Raw genomic sequence first — 17,535 nt, 5'->3', positions numbered from 1 at the left:
TATGTTTGTAGAAAGTACAATGAATATAATGGATATTTGGTTTATTATTGTCTGAAATTCGGCAAACTATGAACGCTTGATAAACTTTGTTAAACAATTGATCGTGAAAAATAATCAGACTGAAATGCTTCTACTACGGAATTGGAAATGAAATCAAACTTCGAACTTGATGATTGCGGTTAAAGCATTGACAGGCATAAGATTAAAGTGAGTGTATCTATTCGATGAATTTGGACAATTTTTGGGCATCCAAACAATCATAATCAACGAGCAAAGAGTTTTGAAGATTTCCTTCAGCGTCACGGTAATATCTTCCTAAAGTTGGAACAGCACTGATACCAAAATTTTTGCGATACAAGTTATCTGGGGTCCTCCATTGGGGCATATTCCCAACGTAAACATGCACCAAATTCAATGTTTTCGAACTATTAAAAATATTGTTGAATGCAGGCAAAGCAGCACGTACAGTAGGACACCAGGGCTGTTTTGTACGAGGATCAACCGAAGCAAGGTACGCGACAAAGAGAGTTTCCCCTTTGGTAAGCTTACCCAAGGTAACTTCTAAAGATTCTTTCAGAGGAAACAACATCTTCGAAACAATTAAAAAGATAAAGTTAAAAAAGGAATATAAAAAGCTTTACGATTATCTAGAATGGAAAAAATTCTAGGAGAACAGGTCTTGGTTGTTGGAAAGAATGGAGTACAGTGCTGCAATTGAGTTCGTCAATTTCGTTTGTATGATGAGACTCAGGAAATGGTAAAGGACAACAAAGGACATGGGCATCGGGACTCCTTAAATATCATAATTATATGACCAAAGAAAATCTCGATGGATGAATAGGACATATACCTAAGAAGTCAAACATGCATTGTTTTTGCTTGAACAGCAACTGTGAAAGATGCTTCAAAATTTCTTCGGATAATACGACGCTACAAACGTTCACAAAGCGGCCAAGGCTGGAGATGATGTTCTCTATCTCCTATACTGCTACATAGGTTCAAACGTTCAAAGGAAGCCTTTGCTGAACAAAACTTGCTACATAATTGTTTCTGCTTCCATCCTTGTTCCTATTTCATGTCCCACAGTCCTGACTTCGCTTAAGGTTTGCTAATTCTTCCTTTTTGTTCAGAATTTAACGTAATAACGATTCCAATGAATACATTGTTTGGCGAAAACTTCTGCTGCACCACTGGATAACAACTCTATGTAGAAATCACAATGAAATTATTAACATCTAAATTTCCTAAATAAAAACCTTCAGCCCTTGGAATGCCTCCTTGACCTGCAAGAATAGAAAACCTATAACTATAAATGTTAATATGGCTAAGATTCTAGGATACCGATGTTACCTTGTAACTCATAATACGAAATTAAAGGATCCAAGCAAGGCATTGTACACATCAGTAAATTTAGGGTAGGGGTAAAGACAGTCACGGTTTGTTTCGAAGCCGACATTTTCAGTTGCTGTTGATTCTGTAACTACCACACTGCACAATGGCTGGCGTTTCTGTCAAGGATGTGGACGCTCAAAAGTTTGTTACTGCCTATTCTGCTTTTTTGAAGCGCTCAGGTATGTATTTGTTATTAAGAAATAAGAGGATCAACTCGTGTTAGCGGGAAAGTCTATCCTAGTAAGGTGGACAAATATTTCTGCTAATGTAGGACTTGTATTACTCTGGTTTTATCATCAAAGCACACATTAGAAAGACATTACTGACTTTTAAATAGGCAAAATGGCTACTCCTCAATGGATTGACATTGCTAAGACCGGTACCCATAAGGAATTAGCTCCTTATGACCCTGACTGGTACTTTGTTCGTGCTGCTGCCATTGCTCGCCATATCTACCTCCGTAAGCAAGTCGGTGTTGGCCGTCTTTGCAAGGTCTATGGTGGCTCTGTCAACCGTGGCATGCGTCCCTCTCACCACCGTGACGGCTCCGGCAGTGTTCAACGCAAGGTTATCCAAAGCTTGGAAAAGATTGGTGTACTTGAAAAGTCTGACAACGGTGGCCGCCGTATCTCTCAACAAGGTCAACGTGATTTGGACCGTATTGCCTACTCTCTTTTGGAAGAAGAGAGCGAGTAAATGCAGACATAGCCATAATCTAAATGTTCCAATCTGTGTGTAAAAATGCACGTATAAAAAAATAAGCCTTTGTAAAGCTCTTTCTTGTATTGGATGCTCATTGTTCTTGAGATGCAGTTGCGTTTTATTGTAATGTAGCCTTGTATACCAGTGTTGCTTGCATTAGCTAAAGCTTAAAATTGACATATACTTTCGAAAAATCCTATAAAAATAAGCATGCAGAGGCAAATTATTTAGCTAACGTAGAGCTTGTTTTACCAATTACTGCCGTAGAAAACTTTATAAAAACTATTTCAAATCGAATAAACCATCTATATTTCATACCATTATAATCCTTAATTAATAATAATTGACATAAAGAGCTTGGAAGATTAGCTCTTTCATTACCTTAGCAATCCACATTATGAACATAAATTATATCAACCAGTGCCATTACTCCAAGCACTTATTCAGCAACCTGAGTAGCAGCTGTAGAGGCAGATTCATTAGTCGAAACGATGTTCGGCGTCAAATTTATTAGAATTATCCGTCACAGACTCTTCCGGCACCTCGACTGGTACTGTCGCATAGCCAGTTTTTGAAGTTGGTGTGCCACTGTTTATAGAAAAATCGGAAGAAAATTGTTCAACATCTTTCTCATCCACTTCCACAGGCAAAATTGAGTAAACTTGCTCTTCATCCTTCTTGTCTTGGGCAGAACCGGTAGGATGACCGTGGTGTTTCGCTTTAGATTCATCAGAAACCGTTGATAACACATTCTCTTGTTCCTTCTCATCATATTCAATGGGTAGAATAGAATAAACACTTTCAGGTTCCTCTTTTTCTTGTGAACCCGCAGAAGGAGTAGGAACAGCCTTTGCTTGCTCTTTTTCGTCATATTGAATAGGCAAAATTGAATAAACATTCTCTTCGTCTTTCCTAGTATCCCTAACAGATAAAGTGGGAATACTCTCTTCAACGATAGATTGACTGACAGTATCGTCTCCTGGCACTTTAATGGGTGAACTCGTTGGCACATCGTTTTGCTTACTAGAGTGACTGACTTCTGCGTTTAAATGTTTTTTGTCAGCTACCGGAGAAGGAACGCCTGTGACAGCTTCATGCAATTCATAAGAAGCTGTACCCAAAGAAATATCATCGCAGTGCGCATGTTCGGCGTTTATTTCAATAATCTTTTGAGTTTGATCAGCTAAAGTAGGTTCCACTTCATAAAGTTCTGTGTCAATATTGGAATTTATTTTCACCTTATGGGAATTTTTTATTGCTGTCAAGCGACGAATCGTGTCGGAGGCGATGCTTCCGATTCTAGATAGGTATTGGCGCTTTCTTTGCTCCATTAATGAGCTTTGCTTCGTATTCATATCCTTCACCGTGGAATCCATAAAACGATGCACTTTATCTAATACGGGCGTTAATTCTCTTACTTTCTCATCATCATCATGAATATTTCCATTACAAGCAGCCACAGCAACTTGGAAAGATGAGTATGTTTGATTGCGGATAAAATCAGCACTAGACTCCACACGGTCAACGATATCTTTCTGAAGTATTTCTGCAAGGTTACGCAACTCGACAGCTCGTTCATGAGTGTTCAAAATCGCCTTTTTTACACCTGCTAATAACTCAGTGACCGCATCATCATAACCAAGTGTTTGAGCACGGAACACTAAATTTCCCAGTGAGTTTTCAATTGCCAAAACCCGGAGATTCGATAGCTCCTCAAAAGACTTTAACTCTTTGGAAAAGTACTCGTTCGTATTATGAAACGATTGCTTCCATTGTTCTTCAATGTTGTTACCGAATTCACTTTCAATGCTATCAAACTCTTGGCTAAGGTGAGCAAAAGTATTGCTAATGCAGCTTCTTTGATCATACTCAGGGCCAACCGTTTTGCTAGATGAAACAATGTCTTCGGGATATGAAGGAGTTATAGTTTGTTCAATGGCAAGTTTGTTAATAGGATTCGCAGTCGTGGAAGCAACAGGGGTAGAAAGCATAGACGATGAGATATCACTAACCATTTTAGCTGTTGTAGAAGAAGCATAGTTTTCGGAATTTTCATGCAAGACGCTTTCATATATATGTTGTAGCTGAGGACGCATGTGCATGTTCCAGAAAGAAGTCAAATTATAAGACAAAACATTAATCATTTGCCAAAAGGAAGAGTTTAAATACGGAAGAATTACATAGCGAAACTCCATATACCCATCAATGCTCTTTTTACGAACAATTGGCTTGTAATGCTGATAATTTGGGATAATATAATTAATCCAAAGCTCGTAAACTTTTTCAGAAATCCATTTTGCATATATTTGAATTTGGGCAATGAACTTTTCAGTCGCGGGAACGACAATTTCTGTATAGGTAATAGAAGTTCTCGTTTTCACATCAACGCAAAGTTTATGGAGTTTTTGGTTGTTCTTCACATTTGAAATAGCTTCCCAAGTCTGTTTTCCATAGCTTTCTAAATTCTTAGGAATTTCAAAATAGCCAGACTTCTTCATATTGTCATGAAAGTTGTCAAGGCTGGGCTTAGCATGCTTGTCATAGTAAGATTTCACATCATCTCTAGCTTGTTTAGCACCATCAAACAAAGGGGGCGTTGCTTTTGCAAATTGTGAATGAACAGCAGTTCCCAATGGACGAACGTGGTGATTATACACACTTTGCACTAAGTTCTCTTGTTGCTTTGGAACTTTGCGAGCTAAAACTCCATTATCCTGTATGATCACAGAAAACAAATATACAAACAGTAGACTTTTTACTAAAAGCCGAACAGAGCGTTCGATTTTCATGCCGTCGGTGGATTCCCTATTATAAAACTAATCGCTGGCTGAAAGCTTTTCTTACAAGAGCAAAAGAAAATTAAAATGAAATGACAAAGAAAATGAATACTTCTCTGCAATAAAACCAAGCAGCGGACTTTTTTACTACTATCGAATAGTTTGCAGGTAGTAAGTGCAGTTGAGGCACGTTGGACACTCAATATTTATGTAACACCAAGCTTAATTTAGCTACTGATATTGGTTTTATGAATTTATAAAGTATGTTGGAAGAATTTGAAAGATATATTTTCTATGTAAGAATCTAAAGGGCTTGATATTTCTCTAAATTTTGTTGATGAGTAAAGTACGATAATAACAATACAAGACAGACGTCTTCTAATTAGGCATGTCTAAAAATAAGATAAGGAAAAGATTCATATATGGCTCTGTCCGATTAAAAAAGTAAATTACCAGATACATGGTGGGACTTTCATAAGGAACGGTTTCATAATTAACGGAAGAGTATTTTAGGAATTTCGTATAAGCTTATAAACGTTTGGCAAAAGTCCAATCCATGCACCATAGACAGTGCCCACCAAGCCTCGAATAAACTGCCACGCTTTTTGGGAATCAGGAATGGGGTAGTCAACAGCCGGTGGAATACCGGTATGGATTGATTTGAAGCGATCGAATGCAACAGATTTAGAATTACAAATTCCTTGAAGACCTTCATATCCGGCGAATCGTCCATAACCGCTCTGTTTACAGCCACCAAAAGGCATTTGCAGTAAATAAAACGCACCAAAATCATTCACAGCGACCATACCGCTTTCCAAGTTTTCAACGTAGTATCCACATATTTCCTTGTCTTTACTGAAAACAGAAGCGCCCAAACCAAAGTTAGTGCCATTTGCAATCTCTAGAGCATGTTCTTGATTCTTAGCACGAAAGACGCAAGCAATAGGAGCAAAGCATTCTTCTTGAGCAATCTTCATCTCGTTCCTTACATCTACAAGTAAAGTCGGTAGAAAGTAGAAACCATTTGGATACTTCGGATGTCGGTAACGGCTACCACCGCAAATCAAACGAGCGCCTTGCTTCACAGCATCTTGGATTAATTCTTCAAGATGATCAAAACGGTTATTGGAAACCATTGCCCCCATATCTACGTCTTTCTGCATATACATTCCAAGCCGCATGGGAGCAATTCGGTTGTATAACCTCGTGATAACGGCGTCATATATGGCATCTAAGGCAATGATTCGTTCAATACCAATGCAATTCTGACCAGCACTTTGAAATACACCACGCATGACAATAGAAAGGACTTCGTCTAGACGATGATCATCGTTAAGGATACAAGGATCTTTACCACCGAGCTCCAGACAAAGCGGTGTCAGCTGTTTAGCAGCAGAGGCGGCGACTAGTTTGGCAACTGATTGGGAACCAATAAAGGTTATATGACGAAGTCCTGGATGGCTTGTCAAATAATCAGCTACCCTTGGAAGACAGGTGGTACACTGAACTAAGTCAGGGTTATGACCAAGAGACTTTAGTAATTGGCGAACTATTTCACAATACTGGTGGGTAGACCAAGCAGTTAATTCACTTCCTTTGACAACGATGGCGTTTCCTGCGAAAAGAGCAGAAATAATGGGACCAAGGGCATTATGCAAAGGGTAGTTCCAACTTACAAGAGCAGCTATCACACCAATAGGCTCGTAGTGGACATAACCATGTTTATAGGAAGTAAGAAGAGAAGTAGGTCGCTTTGTAGGACGAAGCGATTGTTCACCATTCTTTACTGTCCAATTGATTTTCTCCAACGTAACCAAAATCTCTCCAAATGCAGCATCGACAAGTGTTTTACCCGTATCTTTGCAAGCGATCTCTGCATACTTATCTTGATTTTTCAAGATGTTTTTTTTCAATGCTAGCAGAAACCTTTTTCTTTCCTGAAATGATGTTTTCTTCCACGATCTCTGTGCCTCCTCGGCCAAGCGAATTGATCGGTCAATGTCGCCAGGCTGATGAAGATCGACGCGTCCGAGTAAAGAACCATCTCCAGGGCAATGACACGTTATAAATTTTTCATCCATTCTTGATAGCAATCGACAAATGCAAGTAATCGATAGGATTGTAATAAAAAAAAAGTCGCGTCAGGAACAAGCAATGAACTTCAAACGAGGGCGATGGCGAAAACGAACGTTACCAAGGACAAAGCGCAAAAAGAGAATGTAGCAAGTAAAGCTGGGCCGAGTTATAGAACACAAAAGCAAGAAAACGCAAGTCCTAAGTGGCAGATGCCCGAAAATGGACAACACAATATTTTGAGGAGGAAGCAGTACCATAATAATCAGTCGACCTTTTCAACCAAGTTAAGAGATACAACGACATCGTAAAATCAACTAACAAAAATAAGATAATATACGGTAAATGATATATCGTGGTTATAAGGAGGAGGAACGAGTTAGCCGTCAAAATGAAAAAAAAAGAGAAAAAAGGATAATGTTTGTGGAAAACGAGGAGATATGAGGGCATTCAAAAAGATATGTTGTGAAATGTACGCATTTGTTTTTAAACCGAATTAATCCCATGGTGTACCATTGCGTGGCCTGTAGTTAATACCCCGACGACGCAAAGATTCAACTATGTCGTCGTTAAGAACGCCTTGGACGCGTGTTGCATAGATTCCTGGAGTGAAATTATCGATCCTCTGCCATCTAGCGACCCATGATTCTGTAGGTACCATCATTGCCATGATGCCTTCAAAGACAGGAGAAGTAAACGTTTCCACGTCGTCAACACCGTCATTTGGACAACCTTTATTCGCGAAAACATTATGAGGAAGTACAATTCCACATATTAAGCATGCTCTAGAACGAGAACGACTCAATTTGTCCATCTTTCTGAGGTGAATTCAATTGCTGGGTGTTGGTTATGGTCACATAGAATCTATGGTGAATACTAGAAATTAGTGCTAGGTAAAAACGCCCGTAGACTATAATAAAAATGAATAAAACTTGAAATATAATGAAAAAAGAAAATGAGAGTGAAGGAAAATACAGTATTTCTCGATTCTAAGGTTCCCCCCGTCAGTGACAGCATCTCAATATTTTTAAAACTAGGATTAGGCAGAGCAACTTTTTTACTCGATAAATAGATAAAGAAGGAAAGAATCCATCGTACACTCGTTCTTGATGACTTGACAAATGGTCTGGTCAGCATACATTTGAGTGCGTGAGTAAGGAGAGCAACATTTTAAAAAAGACAGTCGAAACACGAAAAGAAAGCAATATACGTTTTAAAAAACTACGTAGTTTTCTTGTTTGAACCCCATTTAAGGATAGTACCTTATACTGAACATTTCAGTTGAAACAAAAGGTCCAAATTCCCCAAGACCTTTTGAAAAAAAATAAACGTTCAATGGCCTAAAATAATTTCTTAATAAAACACAATTGTCTTTTGCTGCTGAAGAGTGGATCACTATCCACGAAACGTAGACAGTTGGTTCTTCCGTTCACTCGCAAGAATTCTTCGAGTTTTCCGAGTACTGATGTGAATCACTAATATCAACAAAATACTACAGGTTAAAGCAACTGAAATTCCTATGGCTAGTCGCTTGTCTATGGGATTATAGTCAAATGCTGCTTTGTCAACAACGTGCATCCAATAGAAAGATGAGGACAAAAGGATCTCTGGACCAACCTGTACTTTTGTTTTTTCGCCGTTTTGCGGAGCGACAACGATGCGGGTTGTCTTGTTATCTTGTTTATTCAACCATTTTTTATCGATTTTGACAAACCAAAATGTTTGGTTCGAGGGGATAATCCCGCTACTTGTAATAACGGTATTGTTTTGATCCTTGTTTTCAAGTGCGACTTCTAAAAATTCTTCTGCTGGCTGTTTCCATCGCACAGCATACGTATAGCCAACTGCCCATCGAGACCCTAAAGATGAAAGCGTTAGTCTATATTCTTTTGGAATGGGTATTGAACTAAATGCATAGCATTTAGACAATTTATAATTGCATTACCTGAGCCTGGGGTCAACAATTCCACATCTGCTCGAGCAATGGAAGCGAAAGCCAAAAACACTACGGAAAACAGAGATAGAAAGAGAGTAGACTTCATCATGATTTCCCAATATTTATAAGTTGATTAAACAAAAAGAAAATGAAAGTCCTACCAATGCATAAACAAATAAGCCAATGCTTCCAATTTGTTTGTTTGGAGATATGGGAAAGAAAGAAGTTGTAGAGGGAATCATTACATTCAAGTACCCACTCGTAAATGTTTCTTCAGCGAATACAGTATGGATATTATTTGAATTGTAAAACAAAATATAGTAATCTAAAAAAAAGAAAAAACTGCTCGTCTTTTTGACGAACGATCAATAAGTTATCCCAAGGCAAACCAACAATAGCTATGGGTGAATTTAATGATTTCAGGAAATCTGAAACTGTTCTTATTACAATTCTTTTAGAATTTCCAAAAAAAAAACACTCCTTGGCAAATCAATGGAGCTCTTTTTAGTATGGACACAGAGTTGAATTTTCTCCTTCAGCAGGAGCCCAGTCCACCGGAAATGAATCGAACAACTTCTAAGAAATCGTTTAAGCAGATCCAACCCATTCATGCTAAAGTCCTTCATTTGCTCTAGCAAATCCCAAAGCCATAAACATTTCCTTTTCTTGAAAAATATAAAAATAAAAAATAACAACAACAGCAAGCAACTCGAAGCTTTCCAATTTCAGGTTTTCATTTCAATAGAAATGAAAAAGAAAAAGAAAAGATAGACATTAAACCCATCTGTCCCATGAATACAATGGTTTTTTTACCAAAATGGGTTACTGAGCTACAACATCTTTAATAGTAAATAAACAAACTTGGGTTGGATGAAATCAAAGGTTGAAGAAAAGAAAAAATGCACGAGTAGAGAAGAAAATAAAATTGAAATAGAAATTGTAAAAGTATGGTCATGAATGCTTCGAAATCATTCCTTTTTGCAGGTTAGTCTGACCCAAATGTTCGACCGTTGGTTTCGACCATCCAAAACCAGTCGTTGAAGCGATTTGAAGAAAGCTAAAACAAAAAAAAAGAGAAAAAAGAAAAAAGGAATTTCGAAAAATCTCTTTGGAAATTTAGATTTTTGGGTCGGAAAGAAAACAAACAGAAACGAGTACAGGCTTCAAAATGGGGAAGAGATGCATCGAACTTTTCGATATAGATTTAAAAAATCATGATTCCTAAAAAATTTTGACCAATGGTGATGAAAATGAAGGACATGGTGTTTGTTTGGGTTAGGGAAAAGACCGACTCAAATGTAAACAAACAATGCATGTATAAAAAGAGAAGCGAACCAAGCTTGTACACAGCCAAACACAAATATAATATAATAAACATAAGCAGAAATAATGCTTTCTATGCTATTACCGTTTGGAAATACCGGCATTTACGCTAATGATGTTGATCGGGAAGACTTGCCTGAAATTGCAAAGCTTGTACAAGCATTTCCAAGCATTGAAGAGGATTACCATGTTGTAAAGCTCGTAGGAGCTGGTAGCTTTAGCAGTGTGTTTAAAGCTATTGATAGACACTTTGATAGCTACGACAATTCGTATTGGATTACTTCGCAAATAGAAAATCAAAATGGACACGAAAAGGGAAAGCGCTTACGACAGCAATTTGTTGCCATTAAAAGAGTATATGCAACGGTTTTGCCATCCCGCATCCAGACGGAGCTGGAAATGCTTCATGAGCTTCGTGGCAGTGAATGCGTCCTCAACATGATTACCGCTGTCCGACATCAAGATCAAGTATTAATAGTGCTTCCATTTATCCAACATGCAGAATTCCGAGACTTTTACATGAAGTACACACTGCCCGAAATTGCTACCTACCTACAGGACCTACTGAAAGGACTTGCACACATCGCTTCCAAAGGAATTATCCACCGAGACATCAAACCCGGAAATTTTGCATGGAATCCATATACTCAAAGGGGAGTGATTCTTGACTTTGGACTTGCTCAATGGCAGGTGGCAGATACGCCTTCCGAGAACTGCTGCATTGACCGATTACGAAAACTAAAGCAGGACGGCAAGTATTATGACTTTTATCCCTTTGAGAAGACCATCGCAGATCCGTCCGACGGATATCTAGTTCACGATCCTCGCCCTACCAAGAGAGCTGATCGGGCAGGCACACGGGGATTCAGGGCTCCAGAAGTGCTATTTCGTTGCCAATACCAAACATCCATTATTGATGTTTGGTCAGTGGGAGTAATTCTCCTGTGTTTTCTGACTCGAAGATACCCTTTTTTCCGATGTGAGGACGACATCGATGCCATTGTTGAGCTCGCACACATTTTTGGGAGAAATCAAATGTCCAGATGTGCCTTGTTGCATGGTAAGTAAGAATAAAAAGGAAAGCGAAAATAAAAAAGAAAAAGAAGTTGGCATCTCTTCATTTGAAAAAAGGGTTCATGGTTCACTAATTCTTGACTAGGACAAATCTGGTCTGACAATCTCACAACAGTGCAAGATCAAAAGCATAACTGGCTCGATCTGATTGGCAGCATCACAAAAAGCGACGAAAACTCTTTACTGGATGTGAGTGCCGGATATGAAGTTGCTCTTGTCATTGACTTGCTGGACAAGTTGCTCGAGTTACAGCGTAAGTTTCAAGACCCTACATTAGCAAATTCAAAAAGCTAACAAATCTCATACAGCATCGAAGCGACTTAGCGCTGAAGCTGCTTTGGAACATGACTTTTTCAAAGTGGCAGGCATGCACCGAATGACATACCCATAAGACAAATCAACTCACACCAACCGACGGGACCTGTCAAACGAGAACGACGAGAGAGTATCGACCCATCGACCCATCCGTCCGTCCATCCATCGTCCTTTTCCTTTTCATTTGGGTATTCTCATTCTCCATTAAACACGAATTCTCTCCATTTTATGACTAGCGAAATGAAACTCTGTATCAGTAATCTGCATTTTAATAACAAGCATTCTTTTATTCCCCCATATTTTCACGTAAACAAACAAACAAACCAAATAGACAAGCAAACAAGCCTCTAGTAATTTTGATTTTCCATTCCTTTGCAGGAGTGTGTTTCTTGAATTTTCTTTTTTCTGTTGTTTACACTTGACGTCATGTTTCGTCTCGGTAAAAAGTTGGGAAGCTTCTTTTCTTTTCTCCTACGTACCTTGGTCTATGTGTTGTCATTCCTCGCTTCTAAAACGAACCTCAGCAAACGCAAGTGTGACGTAATTTTTATTACGTATACTTCCATCGATGGAATTATGGAAGATGCTCTGAGCAAAGTATATAAAGGGCAATTCTCCCGTGTTTCAGCATCATTCAAACCATTGAATTTAAGTAGTAATATCCTCATAAAAAAGGAAAGATTACTATTACAAAGCGCTCACTCTTTTAACGAATTTCTGCATTTATCGGTTTATTTAGACCTTTGAAGTTATTGTAACTATTTAAACAACATGTCTAGTGGACCTGCTAATCAAACTCGCGTTTTCTACCAAACCGACGCTGCTTCCTTCGTCATTATTGCTGCTAGCCAAAACGATGTGAACAACTGGCGCTCTGACAAGACCATCCCTTTGACCCAGGTGGTTGACTCTTTCCAAGTCTTTTCCTTGAACAAGGGAAGTGAAGGTGAGCTTTCAAAGGCCTCCAAGTTGGAACTCGAAAACGCTTTCGGTACTAGTAAGGACGTTGATGTCTGCTCCAAGATCCTTTCCGAAGGCAAGATCACTCCTCATCGTCAACACCAGGGTGTGAAGCAATTCTAAACATGAGACTCCGTATTGGGAAACAATTAGAAGGATTCCACGAGCCATCGAATGCTATCGATGTTTTGATGGGTTAAGATCAGATTCCATCTGTAATATACCCCTATTCTATTTGTGGCCATTGCCTTTTCATGCACAAGGATATAAACGAAAAGAAGAGTGTGTTGATTTTAATCATCCTTTCTGAAGAATTTCAGAATCCAAGGGATGCATTCTCGTCTTGCTTTGCATTAATATGCGTCTGTATATGAGTAACAGTTTAATGACGAAAATTTACGAGTGTTTTATGAATAGAAATGAATAAAAAGTCGTTTTGGTTCAAAAGAATAAAAAGGTTGTAAAAGTGAGGAAGGCTAGTGAAGATAATGTCCATTAAAACAGACGTGCTTTTTCCAGCACGATTTCATATACAAAGAGAGCGAGCGAGTTCAAGTCTAACAAAAGTCGACGGATACAAAATGTCTTGTTCAAAGTCGAGAAAGAAATATAATTCCATGTATGTATGAATTGGAATCCCCGTACGTTCATTTTGTTAGTTATGCTCAATATCCAAACCTAGTAACCTAGCTAGATACCAAATACAATTTCATTCGAACCAACCTTTATATCATTTCATATTTATATCTTTATATCCTTATCCAAGCCCTGCCTTCCTTTTGGATAACATCCAAATTATTTCACCACGAAAAACAACACCACAACCGTACATTTGAGTCTCTACAAGTCGTCGTCATCGTCATCATCATCCATAGCATGACCTTTTACAAAGTAATAGTCCTTAAGGGATTTCACACTCTTGTAATCATCTGTGTTGAGAAAATCAAGAGGAACAATGTCCCGAAAGTTTTGGAAGAAATCATAAAACAAATTGAGCCATGAGTAGACAACCCGAAGCTCTTTGCGGTTTAACGGTATCCTCTGCAACGCTGGTGACTTTGAAGTCACAGGAATCAAAATATCTCGGATGATTTCCACAAGATTAAACCATAACCGTGATAGCAAAATAAATAGTGGTTTGGGCAACATGTTCACATAAAACCAGTAAAACACTTCATCCATTTCGGCAAGTAGACCTTGTTGTTCTCGTTCTGCCACAGTTTTATAATCTGGGTCCTCTTCCGGATTTGACCGCTCTGGTTCTCCTTCCTCATTCAAGTATCGAACAAGCTTGAATAAGCCTCCTCGTTCCATAAACCCACGAATGAATGTGATTAACCCTGCAGACATTGCATTCAACATTTTTTCTTCAGAAACGGAAAGGAAATCGACCAAACTCGAATAATAAAAGCCTGGGCTTTCTCGTATTATGAGCACCTGTTCTTTAAGTAAAACCCGTCCACCTTCATTCAGATCGACCCACATAGTCTTATCATGCTCCTTTTTGAACTTTTCAGGATCAATTTCTACATTTGCACAGCCATATATTTCCTTTGAGCCTGTTTCGTAATTCTTCTGAAAAAGCGCTATTTTATAACATTTCCGCCCTTTAATTCTCAATTCCATCATTTCTTTCCATGTAGGCAAAATTGCATCCCGAACAGAATGGGTTTGTCTTGAAAATTCTGACTTCTCATCTTGAAGCACAACATAATATTCAAAGGGTGCATCTATAGGGACCATAATATGAGCCGCTAAGACTGAAAACACAAATTTGCAGTTCACTGACTCTGCATGCTTGTACGGTAAAGACTTTTCCTCTATAATTTTATGATCCAGCCGTTGGTTTAATACCATCATCCAGTCTTTCACCAATCGCACTGTGTTGATTAGAGTCAAGGATTCTTCATATACTTGAAATGAACTTGGCTTGTCGTAATGTTTATGCAGACTATTGGCTTTTTCCTTGAGCTTATCCACGGGAATGCCCTCAAAATGTTGACCTTTCATAGGATTAAAAATATTATCATCAATGTTTGCAAAGTACAGGATTTGAAGACAATTCACATAGTGGTGAATTAGTTTCTCGATTAATTTCCCAATGTGAATATAAAACTTGTATACTTCCCCATCATCCGGCCAATCTATCTTTTGTAAAAAATCAAAAGACTCTTGGAGTGGATCCAAAATTGTCTTTGACGACTCCGAGCAAAATCTTGCCTGCTGTGGAAGGAAAGATTCCTGGACTATAACCGGTACAATACTAGCAATAGCCTTTTCGATAATGATGCTTAAGTTTCGATAAACAAATTCAACACTAAAATAGCGATAGAACTCTGGATAATTGAGAGAGGATTTATTCATGCTCGTTACAATATCTCGTGATTGCTTGTAAAGAGAGTTGATTCGGTCGATACTGGTTTCCGATATTTCAGAAGAAGGAATGTTAACATATTTCTTCATTAAAGTAGGTAATTTTTCAAAATATAAATCAAGAGTAACTTCAGCAAAGACATCCGCGACTAGCAGTTGATTAAAAATTTTCGTTTTGAAATTAGCTTTCAGAGTTTCGTGCGTAGCTTGCAATTGCATACCAACTACTCGTAATCCTACCAAATCTGTTTCCGGATCTCCTGCTAACTCTTGATTTACGAGTTTAGAAAAAAATTCAGAAAATTTCAATCGCAAATCAGAAAAGAAACTATTATAAACATCGTTCAAGTCATTCTGATTTTTAGTAAACAGAGGATTGCAGAAAATGTAATTGTTCATGATGTCCAATATAAGCCGTGACACTTCAGAGGAACGAGGGCAAAAACCAAGAGTTTCAACTAACTCGCTTAGCGCTTTACGGTGATAGTAATACAATAGCTCAGAATATTGCTGAGAATCACGAATGGTCCAAGTAGAATAATCACAATCACGAATAAGAACAAAAAGTGCATGAAATAGATCACGCATTTGAGAAAACTTTAATATATTTTCTTCGACAAACTTCCGCAAAACGTCTAAAACAATACAACAGCCAGTTCCTGGGTGAATGCGCCATGCATTAAAAAAACTTCGTAGTACACTCCATAAGACATTATTATTAAAACCACTACCTTCATTGTGACAGTAATCAAAACAAGACTCGATAAGGCGATATAGATATATGGTACAATCATCAGGACGCAAACTATAAAGATTGGATTTTTGAATGGTGGTCAGAATAGTATCATCCATATCCGATAAGCGCGACGCACCAAATAATCCAGCCAAGTCTGGATAATTATCAAAAATCCTACTTGTTACGTTTTCAGCATAAACACATTCTCTGTCCACATAAGCTTCGTAGGCAAAATGATCAGCAAAGTCTTCAAGTTTCATTTCTGCTTTATCATTAACAGCACGGTACTTGGATATCTGAATGTCTGAGACAGCGGCCAGGGGAACGTTCTCTGGTAGCAAATTTTCAACTTCCGAAATAAAAGCATCATAGTTTGCGAAATTGAAAACGCCGCACATAAACTTAATGTAACTAATGAGAGAGAAGTCACCTAGCAAAAACAAATGTCTACTGAGAGTACAGTTTTTTTCGTATATAGGCCAACATTCAGCCAAAAAACTTAGGAATCTATAAAGAGATGCATTTTCAGGGTCTTCCAATTCTTCATCTGCACACTCTGCCAAAGTATAGAACAGCCATTGTGAAGACTGTATGAGGAATTTGACAGACGTGAATTCAACTGAAAAGTAATGAGAAGACATAATGTTGAATAAATGTAAAACAAGATCATCAAGGTTGTCATGACTGGCAAGAAGTTCCATCTCTTCATCATCAGACTGGAAAAGTCGATTCAGGAAGGAACTAATACCAATTCGGAAAAAAAGGTCATTTGACGAATCACAAGATGAAGGTAGCTTTACAAAAGGATGTTGGGATAACTTATTATAAGCCTGATGAAAATAAGACCCAGGAATCTTGATAGGAGGAATTCCTTCGCGGCAATCGGCCATTGCCAGGGACAAGTTGTCGCGTATCTGCTCTAGTAACCCGCTTTCTCTATCCAGTTGTTTAGAATTTCTTCTGCTGCGGACTGCAGAGAGCATAATAATGGCCCTTGCTGTCCACTGATAAAACACGACAGGTTCAATATGAGTTTTCTGCATATTCGGGTAAACGGAGTACTTTCTAAGCGGGAAAGTGTTACAAAAATAAATCAAAAGAAAAGTGAAGTCAGAAATGAGATCGCGATTAATGCACAAATTTATTACGGTCGAACTTGTATCATTAAGTTTTCCAAATTAAACACTAAAAAAAGAGACTTGAAACCTCAAAAACAACAAGTATTTCATAAATTAATTAGACAAGCATAAATAATTTAGGGATCGCATCACTAGGAATGAAATTGAAGTCTTCAAGGACCGAAACAATTAATATATGTTGGTAGCTTTCAGATTTTATAGAAGGAGATGATATAGTTCAAATTAGACTCCTACTATAAGAATAATGCATGAATATGATAGATACTGGTGATTTCTGCTGCCTTGAAGCTGAGTGCTAGTTCCAAAGGAAGACCCGAGTAAGATATATAAGTAACAATAACGCAGTACAACTACTCTAATGATGCTACCTAGATATCTTCATAGTATTTACAAACACAAATGTCATGTATAAAGGAAATAGGCCAAAAATGAATTTAACGTACAACTAAAGTGTTATCAAGTTCGAATGAAATACTTGAATTTGTCGAACTAAAAAAAAAAAATATAAAAGTTGGTTCATCACACATATTATCAAACTTAAGCCGGACAAGGTACAGGTAGCTGCTTACGCTTTCCTTTATGAGAAAAGGAATTGTAGAAACCATCACTATCAAAAAATAATTCTGCAGCAATATCTGAGGATTAAGAATCGTAAACTCATGACCAAAAAAATTCGCATGGGTGATCTCAACAAGGTTTCGATTTTGTTTACCAAGAACCATGCCTTCCTGAGCA

At 38.0% G+C, this 17,535-nt stretch overlaps 10 protein-coding genes across 10 annotated transcripts; 3 read left to right on the top strand and 7 right to left on the bottom strand.

Moving 5' to 3' along the window:
• Positions 1-217: 217 nt before the first annotated feature.
• On the bottom strand, positions 218-589 carry SOMG_00573 (thioredoxin family protein, peroxidase; the record flags this gene model as incomplete). Its single annotated transcript, XM_056179367.1, has 1 exon — positions 218-589. One exon carries the CDS (start codon positions 587-589, stop codon positions 218-220), a length of 372 nt encoding a protein of 123 aa, XP_056036451.1.
• A 614-nt stretch (positions 590-1,203) lies between these two features.
• On the bottom strand, positions 1,204-1,456 carry SOMG_00572 (uncharacterized protein; the record flags this gene model as incomplete). Its single annotated transcript, XM_056179366.1, has 2 exons — positions 1,204-1,283; positions 1,351-1,456. The coding sequence occupies 2 exons, from the start codon at positions 1,454-1,456 to the stop codon at positions 1,204-1,206; spliced, it is 186 nt and encodes a 61-aa protein (XP_056036452.1).
• Positions 1,457-1,495: 39 nt separating this feature from the next.
• rps1901 (40S ribosomal protein S19) lies at positions 1,496-2,088 on the top strand (the record flags this gene model as incomplete). Its single annotated transcript, XM_056179365.1, has 2 exons — positions 1,496-1,571; positions 1,730-2,088. The coding sequence occupies 2 exons, from the start codon at positions 1,496-1,498 to the stop codon at positions 2,086-2,088; spliced, it is 435 nt and encodes a 144-aa protein (XP_056036449.1).
• Positions 2,089-2,573: 485 nt separating this feature from the next.
• SOMG_00570 (chromatin binding protein-like protein) lies at positions 2,574-4,883 on the bottom strand (the record flags this gene model as incomplete). The annotated part of the gene is made up of 1 exon (XM_056179364.1): positions 2,574-4,883. One exon carries the CDS (start codon positions 4,881-4,883, stop codon positions 2,574-2,576), a length of 2,310 nt encoding a protein of 769 aa, XP_056036450.1.
• Positions 4,884-5,380: 497 nt separating this feature from the next.
• Positions 5,381-6,952, bottom strand: SOMG_00569 (aldehyde dehydrogenase, implicated in cellular detoxification; the record flags this gene model as incomplete). Its single annotated transcript, XM_056179363.1, has 1 exon — positions 5,381-6,952. The coding sequence occupies one exon, from the start codon at positions 6,950-6,952 to the stop codon at positions 5,381-5,383; it is 1,572 nt and encodes a 523-aa protein (XP_056036227.1).
• Positions 6,953-7,440: 488 nt separating this feature from the next.
• Positions 7,441-7,758, bottom strand: spt4 (DSIF transcription elongation factor complex subunit Spt4; the record flags this gene model as incomplete). The annotated part of the gene is made up of 1 exon (XM_056179362.1): positions 7,441-7,758. The coding sequence occupies one exon, from the start codon at positions 7,756-7,758 to the stop codon at positions 7,441-7,443; it is 318 nt and encodes a 105-aa protein (XP_056036226.1).
• A 581-nt stretch (positions 7,759-8,339) lies between these two features.
• On the bottom strand, positions 8,340-8,989 carry psg1 (membrane trafficking protein, ER to Golgi Psg1; the record flags this gene model as incomplete). Its single annotated transcript, XM_056179361.1, has 2 exons — positions 8,340-8,803; positions 8,890-8,989. The coding sequence occupies 2 exons, from the start codon at positions 8,987-8,989 to the stop codon at positions 8,340-8,342; spliced, it is 564 nt and encodes a 187-aa protein (XP_056036229.1).
• A 1,280-nt stretch (positions 8,990-10,269) lies between these two features.
• Positions 10,270-11,668, top strand: spo4 (serine/threonine protein kinase (DDK family) Spo4; the record flags this gene model as incomplete). The annotated part of the gene is made up of 3 exons (XM_056179360.1): positions 10,270-11,263; positions 11,363-11,530; positions 11,586-11,668. The coding sequence occupies 3 exons, from the start codon at positions 10,270-10,272 to the stop codon at positions 11,666-11,668; spliced, it is 1,245 nt and encodes a 414-aa protein (XP_056036228.1).
• A 695-nt stretch (positions 11,669-12,363) lies between these two features.
• rtc3 (SBDS family protein Rtc3) lies at positions 12,364-12,675 on the top strand (the record flags this gene model as incomplete). The annotated part of the gene is made up of 1 exon (XM_056179359.1): positions 12,364-12,675. The coding sequence occupies one exon, from the start codon at positions 12,364-12,366 to the stop codon at positions 12,673-12,675; it is 312 nt and encodes a 103-aa protein (XP_056036231.1).
• Positions 12,676-13,392: 717 nt separating this feature from the next.
• On the bottom strand, positions 13,393-16,704 carry git1 (C2 domain protein Git1; the record flags this gene model as incomplete). The annotated part of the gene is made up of 1 exon (XM_056179358.1): positions 13,393-16,704. One exon carries the CDS (start codon positions 16,702-16,704, stop codon positions 13,393-13,395), a length of 3,312 nt encoding a protein of 1,103 aa, XP_056036230.1.
• Between the last annotated feature and the right edge of the window lie 831 nt (positions 16,705-17,535).

This window comes from Schizosaccharomyces osmophilus, chromosome 1 (genome assembly GCF_027921745.1).
Source record: "Schizosaccharomyces osmophilus chromosome 1, complete sequence".
NCBI lineage: Eukaryota > Fungi > Ascomycota > Schizosaccharomycetes > Schizosaccharomycetales > Schizosaccharomycetaceae > Schizosaccharomyces > Schizosaccharomyces osmophilus.
This window is presented reverse-complemented; position numbering and strand designations above follow the sequence as displayed.